This window comes from Balaenoptera borealis, assembly GCF_965194805.1.
Source record: "Balaenoptera borealis genome assembly, chromosome: 10".
NCBI classification, from domain to species: Eukaryota; Metazoa; Chordata; class Mammalia; order Artiodactyla; family Balaenopteridae; genus Balaenoptera; species Balaenoptera borealis.
Window position 1 is genome coordinate 5,903,940 of NC_138874.1, and position 18,440 is coordinate 5,922,379.

General features: G+C 38.8%; 1 protein-coding gene across 3 annotated transcripts in view; it reads right to left on the bottom strand.

Moving 5' to 3' along the window:
- The window catches only part of BMS1 (BMS1 ribosome biogenesis factor), a 44,246-nt gene that overhangs the window by 2,152 nt on the left and 23,654 nt on the right, over window positions 1-18,440 (bottom strand). For all 3 annotated transcript variants that reach the window (XM_082408674.1, XM_082408675.1, XM_082408673.1), the window contains exons 14-21: window positions 7,989-8,062; window positions 7,213-7,389; window positions 4,039-4,227; window positions 3,770-3,950; window positions 3,510-3,568; window positions 2,603-2,725; window positions 1,688-1,835; window positions 1,183-1,358 (exon numbers count right to left, since the gene is read on the bottom strand). In XM_082408674.1, the coding sequence (XP_082264800.1) occupies window positions 1,183-1,358; window positions 1,688-1,835; window positions 2,603-2,725; window positions 3,510-3,568; window positions 3,770-3,950; window positions 4,039-4,227; window positions 7,213-7,389; window positions 7,989-8,062 (1,127 nt within the window). The remainder of the gene's footprint in view (window positions 1-1,182; window positions 1,359-1,687; window positions 1,836-2,602; window positions 2,726-3,509; window positions 3,569-3,769; window positions 3,951-4,038; window positions 4,228-7,212; window positions 7,390-7,988; window positions 8,063-18,440) is intronic.

An 18,440-nucleotide genomic window follows, 5' to 3' on the forward strand; every position in this document is an offset into this window, starting at 1 on the left:
TATGTTACAGAAAAACTAATGTCTGGAAAACTTCTGTTTCTAGCAGGATGGCAGACCAATACCCTGAATTACCCTCTTATTACAAAACAATTAAATATCTTGCATTAACACAAACAAATCTTTTCAAATGCATTGTTAACCTGTGAACAAAATAATGGACGTTCTCACAGACCAAAACTTGAATGAAAATGGGAATCCAGACAGGCACTGAGAACTTAACATTTTAAAATACTGATGAGGCCAACTACTGGAAAGGATGTGGAATAACTAGAACTCTGATAAGCTGTTCAAGTCTAACCTGGTATTTCAGTATACTACAGGGATCACACACTGATGTTGAACACATGTATCCTGTAACCTGGCAATCCCACCCATGGGGATCTATGCAACGGAACTGTGTGCACATGCACACCAAACAAGTTGCATATAAGTGTTCAGGGCAGCATTTATAATAGCCAAAAATTCGAAACACTGTCCGTCAATGGATAAAACCGACATTCTCATACAATGAAATTCTACTCAACGATAAAAACAAATGAATGTCTGCTATATACAAGAACATGGATGAATCTCATAATACTGAAGGAAAGAAACCAGGCAAAACAGTACGTGGTATATTTTATAAAACTCAAAAAAAGGCAGAAGGAATTTCCATGTCAGGAGTTGGGATAGCGGCTATCTCTGAGGTGGAGGTGGGGTAGTGACTGGGAGAGGTCACAAGGGGGACTTCTATTGTGCTGGTAATTCTATTGCTTGATCCAGGCGATGGCAACTTAGGTATGCTAAAATTCAATGAGCTGTATACACTTATTATTTGTGTACTTTTCTGTGTGTATGTTAACACTTCAATAAAAAGTTTATTAAAACTCTCAAAAAACCCCTCCCCCTTGCTTCAATAAGAATCAGTACATTAATGTTTTTCAAATTAATACATGTATATAGTACAAAAAAAAAGTTCAAAAGAGGTATATACAGTGAAAAGTTTAAGTCTCCTTTCCAATCCACAGAAAACCACTATTACCACTTGTCCTGTGTTCCTTCCAAAATAGTCTAGGAATGTACAACATGTTCATTCAAATTTAATGTTAGACTTTCTACTTGAAAATTCAAACCACAAGAAACATTACATATGAAGCTTCTGGGTGACACCCATCTACAGAGCACATGGGTGATTGATTGTACCTTATACAGAGAATCCTTGCTGGCCTTTAGTTTGATGCCATGGGAGAGCCGGAGTTGACCAGTTGTCCGCATTCCTGACCAGGTGTCTTTCTCACCAGCTGGTTTCAACAAAGATGTTACTGGGTTATAGAAGGCTGGAACAGAGACAGGATACCAAGTTCTCATGAAGACAATGTCTGGAAAGAGAAGAAATTTACATTAACATTTTCAAAAGAAGATTCATATCCATCTTGGTAAACAAAAGAACAAAATATTCACTCCAAACTTCTCTAGCTGGTTGCACAGTATTTGAAGAGAGACTTCACCAAGTGAACTACTTTTGAATAACACAAAGCTTTTTCTGGGTGTGGCTGAGAGTGGTACACAAGATGCTCCAGCTGGGGAGAGCTACAGCTGACTCCTGTTTCTAAAGACCTAAACTACCACCTATAGTTCACACTGGCTAGAAATCAATAGTGAATGGTAGGTAACATGCTGTTAAGAACACACCACAAAGGATATTTACCACTCATCAGCAGTTTATCCTCAAAGGTGGCCCGGAAAGCTCCTTCTGGAGCCCGGAGCGCCTTCTTGATCTGTCCCCTTATTCCACTGACAGTTCGAATCACAGCACCTTCAAATTTGGCCACTTCCAAAGCAGAATTAAACATTCCCTACAGGTATATATATACATATACATATATATATTAAAAAAATACATACACACAAAGTCAGATATTTTACTTCTTAGTTCATAAATATATCCTTGGTTAAAAAACAAAAAATAATTCATTGAAAGGTGATAAAAAAATCAACTATATTTTTCCCCCTAAAGGTGGAATTACTAGGTCAAAAGGAATACAACTCTATCTTCCCTGAAATAACACTAATTAAGACTCTACTGTGGGCTCATTAACATGTTCATCACTGCTATCTTTGTAGAAAAGAAGATCAAAAAGATATTTATTGGTCTGAACTGGCCTAGATGGCCTTTGCTGTCATCTCACAGGGTTTGACGACAGTTCATATCCTATTACTTAGGTGCACACACTCAGAAAATAAAGAGACAACAAGATAAATGCTGATGGTAGTATTACCTTATATTATAAGGACATTTTATGATCATCTTAACTCTGTGTTTTTAATGGAAACACCCTCTACTGTTGAAATTTTCAATTAATGTTGCTCAAACTACCCTCCCATGTTATACTGCTCTGTGTTACTTAAATATGCTCAGAAATCTAAAGAAGTAAACTAAATATAAAGAATATAAAATATAAAGAAGTAAACTAAAAATATCAAAGACCAAGTTTATAAAAGATTTCAAATAGTTTTCTGAAAACATTAGAACTATATCTTAGACCTATATTAGAATATTTCATTCCTCCTTTAACAATATACACATTTATAAGCATATGAATATACAGATATATATATATACCTTAATGAATGAAGTGTTCTTGAAAATTTTATATGGAAAACCAGTTAGCTTTAATTTCTTCACAATTTTTATAGATTTATCCAGATCAAGGACAACTCCTGTGGCAGCTATCCGGAAATCAGCCTAAAAAGGAACCCCCAAAATGTGAATACAGGAATAATGTCAGCAAGAGAAGAACTACATTTCTCTGTAATGCAACAAATTACCAAAGTGCAATTCACTTACAATCACCTAAGAAAAAGTAAGAAAGAATATATGAACATGCAAAACAGTATTTTAACAAAAGCTATCTGAAACTATAATACATGTACGCCAAAATTAATGATATCTTGAGCATTTTCCTGAGGGTGATTTCATAGTAACACAGTTTCACAAAGATGAATGAATGAAAGGGAATATGAAAATTTGGCTAAAATGTTTGAGAAATTAAATTTTGGACATTCAGGATGGATTCCATTTGCCCATTATTTTGTTTTCTTTTCTGTTAAATGAGGCCAATAAAACCTGCTCTGATTGGTCAAATGAAGACTGTGTGAACATACCTTGCTAAACCAGATTACTAGGGGGTAGTCTTATGTCTAGCTGGTATCCAATGTATGCCAGAACCTAGTCGAGTGGTTAGCTCATGGTGAGCACTGCTTAAATATTTTTAGAAAAATATTAAAAAGCATAAAATATAAAAGCATAAAAATATAAAATGTCATCAGTACCATTACAATTCTTCTATTTCCCTCTTCTCTACTCCCACACCTTAAAAGCAAAATTAAAAGCAGGAAAATTAAAAGCAAAGAGAAGTTTACTATAAATACTTGAATAATTTTCAACTTAAAGTTTCAGGTACATATTCCATAATCAAGACATTATTTCTCAAACACAATCTATAAAATAAACCATCAAAGATAGTTACCATTACGCCACTGACAGACTGTATTGCCAAGAACCCAGTACCCTGTGGAGTGATAGGACCTTAAAGGAAACAGGAAAAAAAAAAAAAAATACAGTGAACCACACATTCTGGATTCTGCTTTACATATATACTCCAATCCAAAAAAAAGAGAAAAATCTTATGAATTGGGATTTCATGAAAGGAAAAAAGCAAAACTATAATGATAAAGCCTAAAAGATTTAAATTAACCTACAAGCAAGTTTATTCTAATCCCTTTTTACCCCAAAAGGTTGCTCCACAATGCATGTGCAGTGGGGTGTATTTCAGAAGCCTTTGTCTTCCATTGTGGTCTTCAATATAATAAAGTGGGATGGTCTGAAACCTCCTCCACCCTACAGAAAAAATGACTGGATCTCGGGACTTGAGGATTTTCTTATACCAACGATGTTTCTTCAGACGCATCTGAAAGGAGAAGAGATTTCAGTAAGATTACTGGTACAAGTATGACCAAAGAACCTCAATCGTTAAGCATACAGTGAAGGGTACCTACCTGTACATATCCAACATTGCCCTCACTATTGCCCAAACCACCCAAAATAATTGGGTAATGTGGGTCAAAGTTAAGCACGAATTCACAGGGGACGTTTTCTATCTCAATTCGGACATACATCCCAGGTCGAAAACCCTCATACTGAACTCTGGCTTCATCATCTTGATCTTCGAATTCTGCCCGGTTAAGCTATACATGAGAGGGGGAAAAAAAACCAAAAACAATTAAAAACCCGTAATGTTGTTACTTTTAATAAATGTAAGATTAACATTTAAAAAAAAGAGCAATTTCTAAATAAAGGAACCATGTACAGAATTATTTAGGCTTTATCCTAATTAAAAATAATGTATGTTTTATCTATACAGTTTGTTCAGGATATGCCCCAACTGTTTTCTTCTCTGTTGCTCCAAGCTATACTACAGTAAATACAAACAACTCTGAAAGCAGCCCTTAATGTTGGTCGACAAACACTCTGAACTTCCCCATCCACACTTTCTTTTCTTACTCTCCCAATTATTTCACACTTTTTCTCTTTTCATCAAACACCCAGTACCTCCTCACTCATCCTCACTCTCAGCTGTTGACTGTTTCCTAATTCACTCAAAATTTAAGCAACCTAAAAGAACTTCCACAGTTAGCCCCTCGACCAGGGTTTACACCCATATTCAGCCTTTTATTACAGCTCTGCACTGTTCAGTATAGTAGCCACACATGGCTATTTAAGTTGAAATTAAATAAAAATTTAAAATTCAGTCATTTAATCACATTAACTGTATTTCAAGTGGTCAGTATCAACATGTGGCTAGGCGGCTACAATATTAGACAGTAAGATATACATTTCCTTAATCACAGGAAGCTCTACTAGGCAGCTGTTAGAGATTATCCATGCCTCTATTTAATGCCAAGCTTTACTTGCACCCTAGATCATCCACTCTTGTTGGACTTTATTCCAACAAATCTTTCCTGTTATTTCTCTCATCTTAAAACCTTTTGACTCCACTTCCTCTCACTACTGCCCCATTTCTCTGCTTATCTCTGAAGCAAAATGCCACAGAAGTTTTCTGAAGTCTGGTTCCAGTTACGCTGCTCATATTCTCATAAATCCCCTAAAACTGGACTTGAACCAATACTCCATTGAAATGCTTGCCAAAGTCACTAAAGGCCTCCATGTGCTTAATCCAGTGGTCAATTCTGTCTTCACTGTAGTTAACACATCAGCAGGATTTGAAACAATTTATCACTTCCTTCTACAGTGGTTTCCAGCATACTTCATGTCCTCTTACATTTCTTCTATCTCCTGAGAGCTGCGCAGTCTCCACTGCTGCTTCCTTGTCTCTGCCTAGTCTCCTGAAGTACCCAGTCCTGGTCCTCTCCTCTCCTGACTCCATGCTCACTCCCCAGGTCATTCCACCTATCTCATAGTTTTAAAAAGCACCCAGATCCTGAGTACATCACATTTAAGTCCCTGGCCTCAACAGCTCTCCAGAACTGACCACCTGACACTCCTCTTGTCTGAAAGGTATCTCAAACCTAACAGATCCAAACTTCACCTTCCCAGGTAGACTGACATCAATGAAAGGCTTTCCTATCTTACTGATGACAACCCAATCTCTCCAGTAAGTCATCCTTATCTCCCCTCTCACACATCTCACATTTAATACACCAGGAAATCCTATTGATCTACCTTTCAAAAAAAAGTATAGCCAGAATTTGACTCTTTCTTTCCTCTCATCACTGCAAACCCCCACCCCCTCCCCAGTGTAAGTCATGTTAATCTTACTGAACTTGTGCCAGGGTAATCTTTTCAAGGGGTAAGCAGATCATGCATGTCTCTCCACTACTCAAAACCCCCGATGGACCCCCATTTCATTCAGAGTAAAAAATTCGAAGTTCTTTACAATGACCCACAAGGTTTTAGGTGATTTTATTTTATTATTATTATTTTTTGGTTGCGTTGGGTCTTCATTGCTGTGCACGCAAGGGCTTTCTCTAGTTGCGGCGAGCAGGGGCTACTCTTTTTTTTTTTTGGGGGGCTACTCTTCATTGCGGTGCACGGGCTTCTCATTGCGGTGGCTTCTCTTGTTGCGGAGCACGGGCTCTAGGCGCGCAGGCTTCAGTAGTTGTGGCTCGTGAGCTATAGAGCACAGGCTCAGTAGTTGTGGCGCACGGGCTTAGCTGCTCTGCAGCATGTGGGATCTTCCCGGATCAGGGATCGAACCCGTGTACCCTGCACTGGCAGGTGGATTCTTAACCACTGCGCCACCAGGGAAGCCCCTAGGTGATTTTAAATTATAAATGGCCTAAAGCAAAGACTTCAGAACCTGCCTTACATTTCCTAGTCACTTCTATCAAAGGTCAGTACACACTTTGAATCACTATGTTAATGACTAACCAGGAGATACTTCTTTGACTAGATGAAGACCTAGGTTGAGCAAACCCTGTCAGCTGCATTTTCACAAATCATATACTTAATCTGCAGAAGACATATTAAGGTATGCTCCCGTTTACAGGGATTCTTGGTGGCCCCACTTGTCAAAGTGCATCTCAAACACTTGCCATCAACTGTACACATCTCTGTGTCTCCTTCAGAGTCAGTTCATCATCTCAAACAGCCTGCTCAGCATCCCCAGACGGCAGGGCCACACTATCTCCCTCTCAGCATTCCACAGGCTCCCTTTATCTTTGCACCTGACCTTACATTCGAAGTATCCTCTGAACTCTGACCAAGATGGGTTTTCAGAAAACCATCCCCAGAGAGCACTGGTATATGCATAAGCCACATAGGCCAAGAATCACGTATACATTCAAATTATTCAATTACGGTTCCAGGGAGTAGTAATCAGAATACTAAGGCAATGCTTGCATGTAAATAAACACACTGTCTCAAATCACTACTCTGTAAGATCCTCAAAAATGGTGGCCGTGTCTCAGCCATTTCTGCTTCCGCAACATTTAATGCTTGGTACAAAATAGACACTGATATTTTTCTGGTGAATGTCTGACTGAAGAAACAATTAGATAACTGCATGAATAAACACACCTATTTGCATCTTGACCTAGGAGCCCAAACAGGAGGCCCAGAAGCGGGCAGGGAGCAAAGACCTAATCAAAGTTACATATTCACAGCACTATTACAGCCCTGAAATGAGGCTGATAGGAACTGAGTTTTCTCACCTGTGCTTGTTTCTGCATTTCTCCTTTAAGATCATCAAAGTATGTGTTTTCTCCTTCATCATATTCTGCATCAAACATCTCTTTCAATTTTCTCTTTTTATCCAAATGCTTTTTCTTAGCACTTTCCTCTGCATTGGGGTCAACTTCTTCTTTAACTTCTTCCTCCACATCTTCAAGCTTAAATTTCCAGAAGAGAAAATTTTGTAAAAATTTGTGGAGACCTCTTCTTTAAACATTAAGGCAGATTTTAAAAGTTCTATTTGAGCTGCGAAAATCTTAGTTATGATCATCATGAAAACAAAATAAAACAGCCTTTGTCTCTAAATAACATGTACTGCAACAAGAGACATTTAGACATCTGCATTACAATTAGCTGCCATTCCTTAATATGGCTGGGAATGCCAAACATGAATAAAAATAATAGCAACTGTTCCCAACCCAGATGCTCCCAGATACTGTTCTAAACAAATATTAGGGAGGACAGGGTATTATTTTTTTTTTAAAACGGCACTTAAAATTAAGTGGAGGAGAATGATGGCAAGACAGTGACCCAGGAGCTAAAACTTTCAATGACTGAAGAATCATAACAAGAAGAAGAGGTAATAGGTATCACTCAAAAAAATTAACAATAACAAATAAACCAACAACTTTTGGTCCGTGCCCACCCTCTTCACTTTTAGGAAGGAATCCATCCATCTCATATGGGGCCTCTTGCAGAACATACTGACCACAGATCAAGGACCAGTGGCTGATGGCTGGCCATGGCCAAGTCATACCTGAGTATCTGGGCCTGATTTTCCCTTGTGCACGTCCCCTGTTTCCAGGTCTTCAAAGTCACCATAGAGCTCCTCTGGGAAAAGAACATCCAAATGACTCCCCTGTAAGTAGGGCCTGCACGTGACACTCTAGCACCACCCAGCACCAAGTGGCCTAAGTGCTTGGCATCTCAAACTTCATTTTTACTGTGCTTATTGCTACACAACCCTAAAGAATCCCGCACTTACACAGCCTTCTTTTTCTTGTTAAATTTTGTCAGTATTTCATCACCTATTTAGGTTAAGGAAATGGGCCCAATCCACTTTTCCATATTCTACTTCAAAATGCCACTTAGCCACAAGCTATTTTTCCAGGATAGGTGATGAACATTCTGTAGCAGAGATGCATACAGAGGTGGCATGCGTGGCCCTGCATGTCAGTCCCCAAACCAACAGTTCAAAGAGTGACTTGAAAAGTCATGGCATGATAACAGCACATATGAAAAAGAGTCTCAACAATAAGATCAACACAGCACAACCATGTGACATACCTAGGGAAGATCTGAGATTACACAAAATACAGCATTTAGAGTAACAGTAGTATCCAAAACAATGTCAAGCCCATAAGAAGAGCTCATTTATTTGTTTTTGGAGCTCTAAGTTTAGTTATGGATCCTACCCTTAAAAGAAACAGGCAAGTTAAAACTCTGGGAGGCAACATTTAGAAAGGTATCAAAACATTTTCATATAAGAAAGAGCCAAAGAACCAAGGGACATATAAAAGGTCGGAAGATTTCATTTGTAATAAAAAACAAAAAAGGATAAAGTACTTAGGAATAATCCTAACAAGAAATGTACTAGAACTTTAGTTTAAAAAATTTTTAAGCTTTAATATGCTTTTTAAAGGACACATGGAGACACAACTAGGGTGCCAGTGGGATGCTGGTGGGGGCCCTCGACGCCCAAGGTGACGGGAGGAACCCCCGAGCGACTGGGTAGGACATGGGGGAGTGAGGGGGGAGGAGAAGTGGAGGTCGGACAGGAATGGCACCCCGAGGGGTGGCTGGGATGGGGGAGGGGTTCCCACGTCTAGAGGGACCCTCAGGGGCTTGGAGGATCAGGCATTTCCCCTGTCCAATTGGGCCCTGGGAGGCCTGTGGGGCTCCCGGGCCAGGTCCTCCTCCCTCCAAGGCCCCCTCCAGTCCGCGTTGATCCCAGGGGCATAGGAGGGAGGTGCGGGGAGGAGAGGCAGGATGTTGGGGTCCTCCAAGACCAGAGGATCAGGGAAGGTGCCATGGGCATTTCCCCCACCCACTCGGCCCTGGGAAGCCTGCTGGGCTCTCAGCCTAGTCATCCGTTCTCGTTCTCCAGGGCCTCCTCTGGCCTCATGGGTCCTAGGGGCATGGGAGGGAGGGAGGAGGGGGAAGAAGGGAAGAGGAGGAGAGGTGGACAGGGGGGACCCTCTGGGGCCGGGGGATCAGGGGAAGCACCATGGGCATTTCCCCCGCCCAATCGGCTCCAGGAAGCCTGTTGGGGTCTGGTCCCCTGTCTTCCAGAGCCCTCTCCTGCTGCATGGGTCCTAGGGGCATGGGGCAGGGTGGGGGTGGGGGGGACAAGAGAGGCCAATGGGGAGGGGTCCTCTGGGATCGGAGGACTCGGGGGAAGGCACCTAGCATTTCCCCTGCCCACTCAGGCCCAGTGAGCCTGCTGGGGTCCTGGACCTGGTACTGCGCCCTCCAGGGACAGAGGCACTCCTGGCACCTCCTGCTGCGTTGAGCCTAAGCCCCACCCCCCACCACCCCACAGGGCCTGTTCCAGCCCTGTGGGTTCTAAGCATAGGCCCCACCCACCACCTAAACCCTGCCCCTGCATAAGCCCCACCCCCATAGCCAAGGCCTTGTCTGGCTATTTTTTTTTTTTTTTAACTCCTCTTTTTTACTACTGTGGTTCTCTTTTACTTTCCGGTTGTTGTTTGATCTATATGTTTATTTTTTTATTCTTTCTTACATATCTGTTAGTTTTCTAATCTTATTTTATTTTTTTTCTCTTTGTTATTGTTCTGCTCCTTTTTTCTTTTTCCTTTTTCTTTTTTTTTTTTTTGCCACCCCACGAGGCTTGCAGGATCTTGGTTCACAAGCCGGGGGTTGGGCCAGAGCTCCTGTGGTTGGAACTCCGAGTCCGAACCACTGGAGTAACAGAAAACCTCATACCCCAGGGAATATTCATCACAGTGAGGTCTCCCAGAGGTCCTCATCTCAGCACAAAGACCGAGCTCTACCCAACAGCTTACAAACTCCAGTGCTGGAAGCCTTAGGCCAAACAACCAGTAAAACAGGAATACAATCCCACCCATGAAAAAAAAAAAGAGAGACGACAAAACAATATGTCCAGTGTCAAGATGAAGGAACAAAGTAAAAACCTCCAAAACCAAGTAAATGAAGAGGAAATAGGGAACCTACCTGAAAAAGAATTCAGAGTAATGATAGTAAAGATGATCCAGAATCTCGGAAATAGAATGGAGGCGCAGATTGAGAAAATTCAAGAAATGTTTAACAAAGAGCTAGAAGAACTAAAGAACAAACAGAGATGAACAACACAATAACTAAAATGAAACATACACTAGAAGGAATCAATAACAGAATAACTGAGGCAGAAGAACGAATAAGTGAGCTGGAAGACAAAATGGTGGAAATAACTGCCGAGGAGCAGAATAAAGAGAAAAGAATGAAAAGAACTGAAGACAAAGAGACCTCTGGGACAACGCTAAATGCACCAACATTTGAATTATAGGGGCCCCAGAAGAAGAAGAGAAAAAGAAAGGGTCTAAGAAAATATTTGAAGAGATTATAATGGAAAACTTCCCTAACATGGGAAAGGAAATAGTCACCCAAGTCCAAGAAGCACAGAGAGTCCCATAAAGGATAATCCCTAGGAGAAACACACCAAGACACATATTAATCAAACTAACAAAAATTAAATTCCAAGAAAAAATATTAAAAGCAGCAAGGGAAAACCAAAAAATAACATACAAAGGAATCCCCATAACGTTATCAGCTGATTTTTCAGCAGGAACTCTGCAGGCCAGAAGGGAATGGAAGGATATACATTTAAAGTGATGAAAGAGAAAAACCTACAACCAAGATTACTCTACCCAGCAAGGATCTCATTCAGATTCGACAGAGAAATCAAAAGCTTTTCAAACAAAAGCTAAGAATTCAGCACCACCAAACCAACTTTACAAGTGCTAAAGGAACTTCTCTAGGCGGGAAACACAAGAGAAGAAAAAGACCCACAAAAACAAACCCAAAACAATTAAGAAAATGGTAATAGGAACATACATATCGATAATAACCTTGAATGTAAATGGATTAAATACTCCAAACAAAAGACACAGGCTGGCTGAATGGATACAAAAACAACAAGACCCATATATATGCTGTCTACAAGAGACCCAATTCAGACCTAGGGACACATACAGACTGAAAGGGAAGGGATGGAAAAAGATATTCTATGCAAATGGAAATCAAAAGAAAGCTAGAGTAGCAATACTTGTATCAGATAAAATAGATTTTAAAATAAAGACTGTTACAAGAGATAAGGAAGGACACTACATAATGATCAAGGGATCAATCCAAGAAGAAGATATAACAATTATAAATATTTATGCACCCAACACAGAAGCACCTCAATACATAAGGCAAATGCTATCAACCATAAAAGGGGAAATCGACAGTAACACAATAATAGTAGGGGACTTTAACACCCCACTTACACCAATGGACAGTTCATCAAAAAAGAAAATAAGTAAGGAAGCACAAGCTTTAGATGACAAAATACACTAGATAAATTTAATTGATATCTATAGGACATTACACCCAAAATTGGCAGAATACACTTTTTTCTCAAGTGCACACGGAACATTTTCCCGGACAGATCACACCTTGGGTCACAAATCAAGCCTCAGAAAATTTAAGAAAACTGAAATCGTACCAAGCATCTTTTCTGACCACAGTGCTAGGAGACTGGAAATCAATTAAAGGAAAAAACCTGTAAAAAACAAATACATGGAAGCTAAACAGTGTGCTACTATATGACCAAGAGATCGCTGAAGAAATCAAAGAAATAGAAGAATACACAGAAACAAATGATAACTAAAACACAACGACCCAAAACCTACGGGATGCAGCAAAAGCAGTTCTAAGACGGAAGTTTACATCAATACAATCCTACCTCAAGAAACAAGAAAAATCTCAAATAAACTATCTAACCTTACATCTAAAGCAACTAGAGAAAGAAGAACAAAGAAAACCCAAAGTCAGTAGAAGGAAAGAAATCATAAATATCATAGCAGAAATAAATGAAATAGAAATGGAGGAAACAAAAGCAAAGATCAATAAAACTAAAAGTTGGTTCTTTGAGAAGATAAACAAAATTGATAAACCTTTAGCCAGACTCATCAAGAAAAAAAGGGAGAGGACACAAATCAACAAAATTAGAAATGAAAAAGAAGAAATCACAACTGACAATGCAGAAATACAAAGGATTTTAAGAGACTACTACAAACAACTATATGCCAATAAAATGGACAACCACAAAGATATGTACAAATTCTTGGAAAGGTACAATTTACCAAGACTGAACCAGGAAGAATTAGAAAACATAAACAGACGTATCACAAGTAATGAAATTGAAACTGTAATTAAAAATCTTCTAACAAACAAAAGTCCAGGACCAGATGGCTTCACAGGCGAATTCTATTAAACATTTAGAGAAGAGCTAACACCCATCCTTCTCAACCTCTTCCAAAAAATTGCAGAGGGAGGAATACTCCCAAATTCGTTTTACGAAACCACCATCACCCTGATACCAAAACCAGACAAAGATACTACAAAAAAAGAAAATTACAGACCAATATCACTGATGAATACAGATGCAAAAATTCTGAACAAAATACTAGCAAACAGAATCCAACAACACGTTAAAAGGATCATACACCATGATCAAGTGGGATTTATCCCAGGGATGCAAGGATTCTTCAATATATGCAAATCAATCAATGTGATACACCATATTAACAAATTGAAGAATAAAAACCATATGATCACCTCAAAAGACGCAGAAAAAGCTTTTGACAAAATTCAACACCATTTATGATAAAAACTCTCCACAAAATAGGCATAGAGGGAACCTACCTCAACATAATAAAGGCCATAAATGACAAACCCATAGCAAACATCATACTCAATGGTGAAAAACTGAAAGCATTTCCACTAAGATCAGGAACAAGGCAAGGATGTCCACTCTCGCCACTCTTATTCAACATAGTTTTGGAAGTCCTAGCCACAGCAATCAGGAAAAAAAAGAAATAAAAGGAATACAAATTGGAAAAGAGGAAGTAAAACTGTCACTGTTTGCAGATGACATGATACTATACATAGAAAATCCTAAAGATGCCACCAGAAAACTACTAGAACTAATCAATGAATTTAGTAAGGTTGCAGGATACAAAATTAATGCACAGAAATCTCTGGCATTCCAATACACTAACAGTGAAAAATCAGAAAGAGAAATTAAGGAAACACTCCCATTTACCAATGCAACAAAAAGAATAAAATACCTAAGAATAAACCTACCTAAAGAGGTGAAAGACTTGTACTCAGAAAACTATAAAACACTGATGAAAGAAATCAAAGATGATATAAACAGATGGAGAAATATACCATGTTCTTGGATTGGAAGAATCAATATTGTGAAAATGACTATACTGCCCAAAGCAATCTACAGATTCAATGCAATCCCTACCAAACTACCAATGGCATTCTTCACAGAATTAGAACAAAAAATTTTACAATTCGTATGGAAACACAAAAGACTCCAAATAGCCACAGCAATCTTGAGAAAGAAAAATGGAGCTGGAGGAATCAGGCTCCCTGACTTCAAACTATACTACAAAGCTACAGTCATCAAGACAGTATGGTACTGGCACAAAAACCAGAAATACAGATCAATGGTACAGGATAGAAAGCACAGAGATAAACCCACACACATATAGTCACCTAATTTACGACAAAGGAGGCAAGAACATACAATGGAGAAAAGACAGCCTCTTTAATAAGTGATGCTGGGAAAAGTGGACAGCTACATGTAAAAGAATGAAATTAGAACACTACCTAACACCATACACAAAAATAAACTCCAAATGGATTAAAGACCTAAATATAAGACCAGACACTATAAAACTCCTAGAGGAAAACATAGGAAAAACACTCTTTGACATAAACCACAGCAAGTTCTTTTTTGACACACCTCCTAAAGTAATGAAAATAAAAACAAAAAACACAAATGGGACCTAATGAAACTTAAAAGCTTTTGCACAGCAAAGGAAACCATAAACAAGACTAAAACACAACCCTCAGAATGGGAGAAAATATTTGCAAGTGAAGCACAAAGGATTAATCTCCAAAATATACAAACAGCTCATGGAGCTCAATATCAAAAAACCCCCAAACAACCCAATTAAAAATGGGCGGAAGACCTAAATAGACATTTCACCAAAGAAGACATACAGATGGCCAAGAGGCACATGAAAAGCTGCTCAGCATCACTAATTATTAGAGAAATGCAAATCAAAACTAAAATGAGGTATATCACCTCACACCAGTCAGAATGGCCATCATCAAAAAGCCTACAAACAATAAATGCTGGAGAGGGTGTGGAGAAAAGGGGACCCTGTTGCACTGTTTGTGGGAATGTAAATTGATACAGCCACTATGGAGAACAGTATGGAGGTTCCTTAAAAAACTAAAAATAGAACTACCATATGACCCAGCAATCCCACTACTGGGCATATACCCTGAGAAAACCATAATTCAAAAGGACATATGTATCCCAATGTTCACTGCAGCACTACTTCCAATAGCCAGGACACGGAAACAACCTAAATGTCCAATGATAGATGAATAGATAAAGAAGATGTGGTACATATATACAATGGAATATTACTCAGCCATAAAAAGGAATGAAATTGGGTCATTTGTAGAGATGTGGATGGACCTAGAGTCTGTCATACAGAGTGAAGTAAGCCAGAAAGAGAAAAACAAATATCGTATATTAATGCATATATGTGGAATCTAGAAAAATGGTACAGATGAACCTATTTGTAGGGCAGGAATAGAGAAGTAGACATAGAGAACAGACATGTGGACACATTGGGGGAAGGGGAGGGTGGGACGAATTGGGAGATTAGGTTTGACATAATTACACTACCATGTGTAAAACAGATAGCTAGTGGGAACCTGCTGTATAGCACAGGGAGCTCAGCCTGGTGTTCTGTGACAATCTAGATAGGTGGGATGGGGGAGGGTGGGAGGCCAAGAGGGAGGGCATATAGGTATACATATAGCCAATTCACTTCACTGTACAGCAGAAACTAACACAACACTGTAAAGCAATTTTACTCCAATAAAAAAGTAAAATAAAATAAAGGACACATGGAATAACCTTAGCTAATGCTTTTAAGTGCTTCACATACCAGGCACTGCTCTAAGTGTTTTACATGCCTTAACTATATTCTTCAACATGACTCAATGAAGGAGGTATTATTAATGTTATCTACTGAACAAGTAAAACCACCATGTGTTTGGAAAGGAAGACTCAATATCATGAAGACTCTAATTCTCTCTTTTACTTAGTTACAATGAAAATAACTACCAAGGATTTCCAGTCTGGAAAAGATGGTGTAGACATATCTCCTCTGTTCCTCCTGACTGTGTATAACCATCAACTCCAGAAATGATGCAAGAGCACAAGAGACAACCAAAGGAGAACTCTGAAAGGTGGAAAGACAAAGATGGGCTGGTGAGCATCCCCAGGACCAGAGGAATGACATAGTGGCCTATGTCTCACTATACCACAACCCACAGAAAGGTAACTTAGGGCCACCATTTTGCAATCCACAAGTGGCAACAGAAGGCAGCCGCAGAATGAGATAGGCTCATTCTTCCTTCAGATTGAACCAGTTCTCACCAGCAATCCAGGTAAACTGGGTATCCCACTGACAGCAAGTGATGAAGGAAAGTGCTAGCCTTCCCAAAGAGCTTGAATCTCCTTTCCTCCACCAAGATGTACCAGGTGCCCAAGGGTTATCAGCAAGGAGGGATTCCACCAGGCATGAGACTCTCCTCTTCCACCTTAAAAACAATATGCGTCAAGGCAGGACCAAGCAAAGGAGATGCCCCCAGAACAAGCAAACTGGCCCCAGAGGCCAAAACAACTTTCCCCAACCTAGCCACACTAGGTGGACCAGCCTAGGGAAGCTCCTCTGTTTCCCCCAGGTAGCACCAGCAGGAACCAGTAGCACCAGCAGGAACGAGTAGCACCAGATAAACCAAGTAGAGCAAAACAGTACCACAAAGGCTCTGAAATTAAATTGTCATTGGAACCACAGCCCATGAAGTAGACCAGGGCCTGCACATTAAACCTAAACAGGATGATCACCTGCTAAAATTTTAAAATTACATAGGACCCAGGGACTCCAAACAAAATGTGTGGCTACAATAGAAAATCACCTGTCATACCCAGAACCAAGAAAATCATCATTTGAATGTGAAAAGACAAATGAAAACAACACTGAAATGAATCAGATGTTGGAACTATCTGACTTGTATCTTGAAGCAGCCATTATAAATAAAATTATAAAACCAAAAAAAAAAAAACAACTTCAACAAGCAACTATAAATCTTACAGCAACAACCAAAAAATTGAAAACCTCAACAAGAAATTGAAGAACAAAATGGAAATTATAGAACCGAAAAATACAGTAACAGAAATTAAAAACTGGCTACGTGGGCTCAATAGTAAGAGTAGAGATGACAGAGGATGGACTCAGAGAACTTGAGGCCACATAATAGAATTCATTCAGTCTGAACAATATAGAGAAAGCCTAAAAACAAATGAAGAGCGCCTCAAAGACCTGTGGGACAGAAACAAGAAAAATCCCAACATCTGTATCATCAGAGTCTCAAGGAGTCTGGAGCTGAAAGAAATAATGACTGCAGATTCCTAAATCTGTTGAAAGACACTAACTTACAGATTCAAGAAGATGAGTTATCTCAAACAGAGTAAACCCAACAAAATTCACACCAATCAAACTTCTGAAAACTAAAAACAAATAAAAAATATCTGAAAGCAGCCAGAAAGAAATGACAGATTACCTATAGGGGGACACCAAGTAAAATGACAGCCTATGTATCTATTCTTTAGAAATGAAGAAGGAAACAGACATTCTCAGATGAAGAAAAACTACAGGAATTTGTAGCTACCATACTTACCCTTAAAAAATGGCTAAAGGAAGTTCTTAAGCAGAAAGGAAATTATAAAAGGAGAAATCTGAGGCCATCAGAAAAAAAAAGAAAAAACAAAAGAAAAAAGAAAAAAAGAACAGAAATATGGATATACAGAACAGACTATCCATCTTCTTATGAATTTGTAAAATCATATTTCATAGTCAAAAAAATTATACCACTATCTAATATTCAAGCCAATGATATTTAAAAGTGGGGAAACTACAACAAACTACTAAATATAACAAAAAAGATGCAAATTCACAGATACAGAGAACAAACTAGTGGTTACCAGTGGGAAGAGGGAAGTGGGGAGGGCTAATAGAGGGGTAGGGAATTAAGAAGTACAAACTATTAGGTATAAAATAAGCTACAAGGATATATTCCCCATACAACACAGGGAATATAGCCAATATTTTATAATAACTATAAATGGAGTATAACCTGTAAAAAGTATGGATCACTATATTGTACATCTGTAACTTACATAATAATAAAAAAAAATCTTTTTAAGTGGGGAAGATAAAAGGGCCTAAATGGAAGAAAAGTTTACACATGTTACTCAATGTGGTAAAATGTTGGTAACAGTAGGTGTAATATTACAATATGTATATAGTCTATTTTGACCACTTCTAATCAACATTGTACTGGAAGTTTAAGCCAGTGTACTAAGACAAGAAAAATAAGTCATCTAGATAGCACAGAAAGAAGTAAAACTGTCTTTATTCACAGATCATATATGATGGTCTTTGCTACACAATGGGCAAAAATTGCAAATTCCATGTGATAAAGGATTGTATCAAAAGTAATTAAGAATTAAACTTACATAATAACACACAACCAAAGTAAAATAATGGGCAAAAGATTTGACAGACACTTCATTGAAGAAACACAGATGGCAAATACACATGTGAAAAAAGGCTCATTATCATTAATCATTAGGAAAATAAAATAAGATACCACTCTAAACCTTAAAAAGTGTCTAAAATTAAAAAGACCGACATATCAAGCACTGGCAAGGATGTGGAGCAACTGGAAGTCTCATAAAGTGCTAGTGGCAATGCAAAATGGTACAACCACTAAGGAAAACAATGTGGCTATTTCTTAAAAAAAATTAGAACTACATCTACCA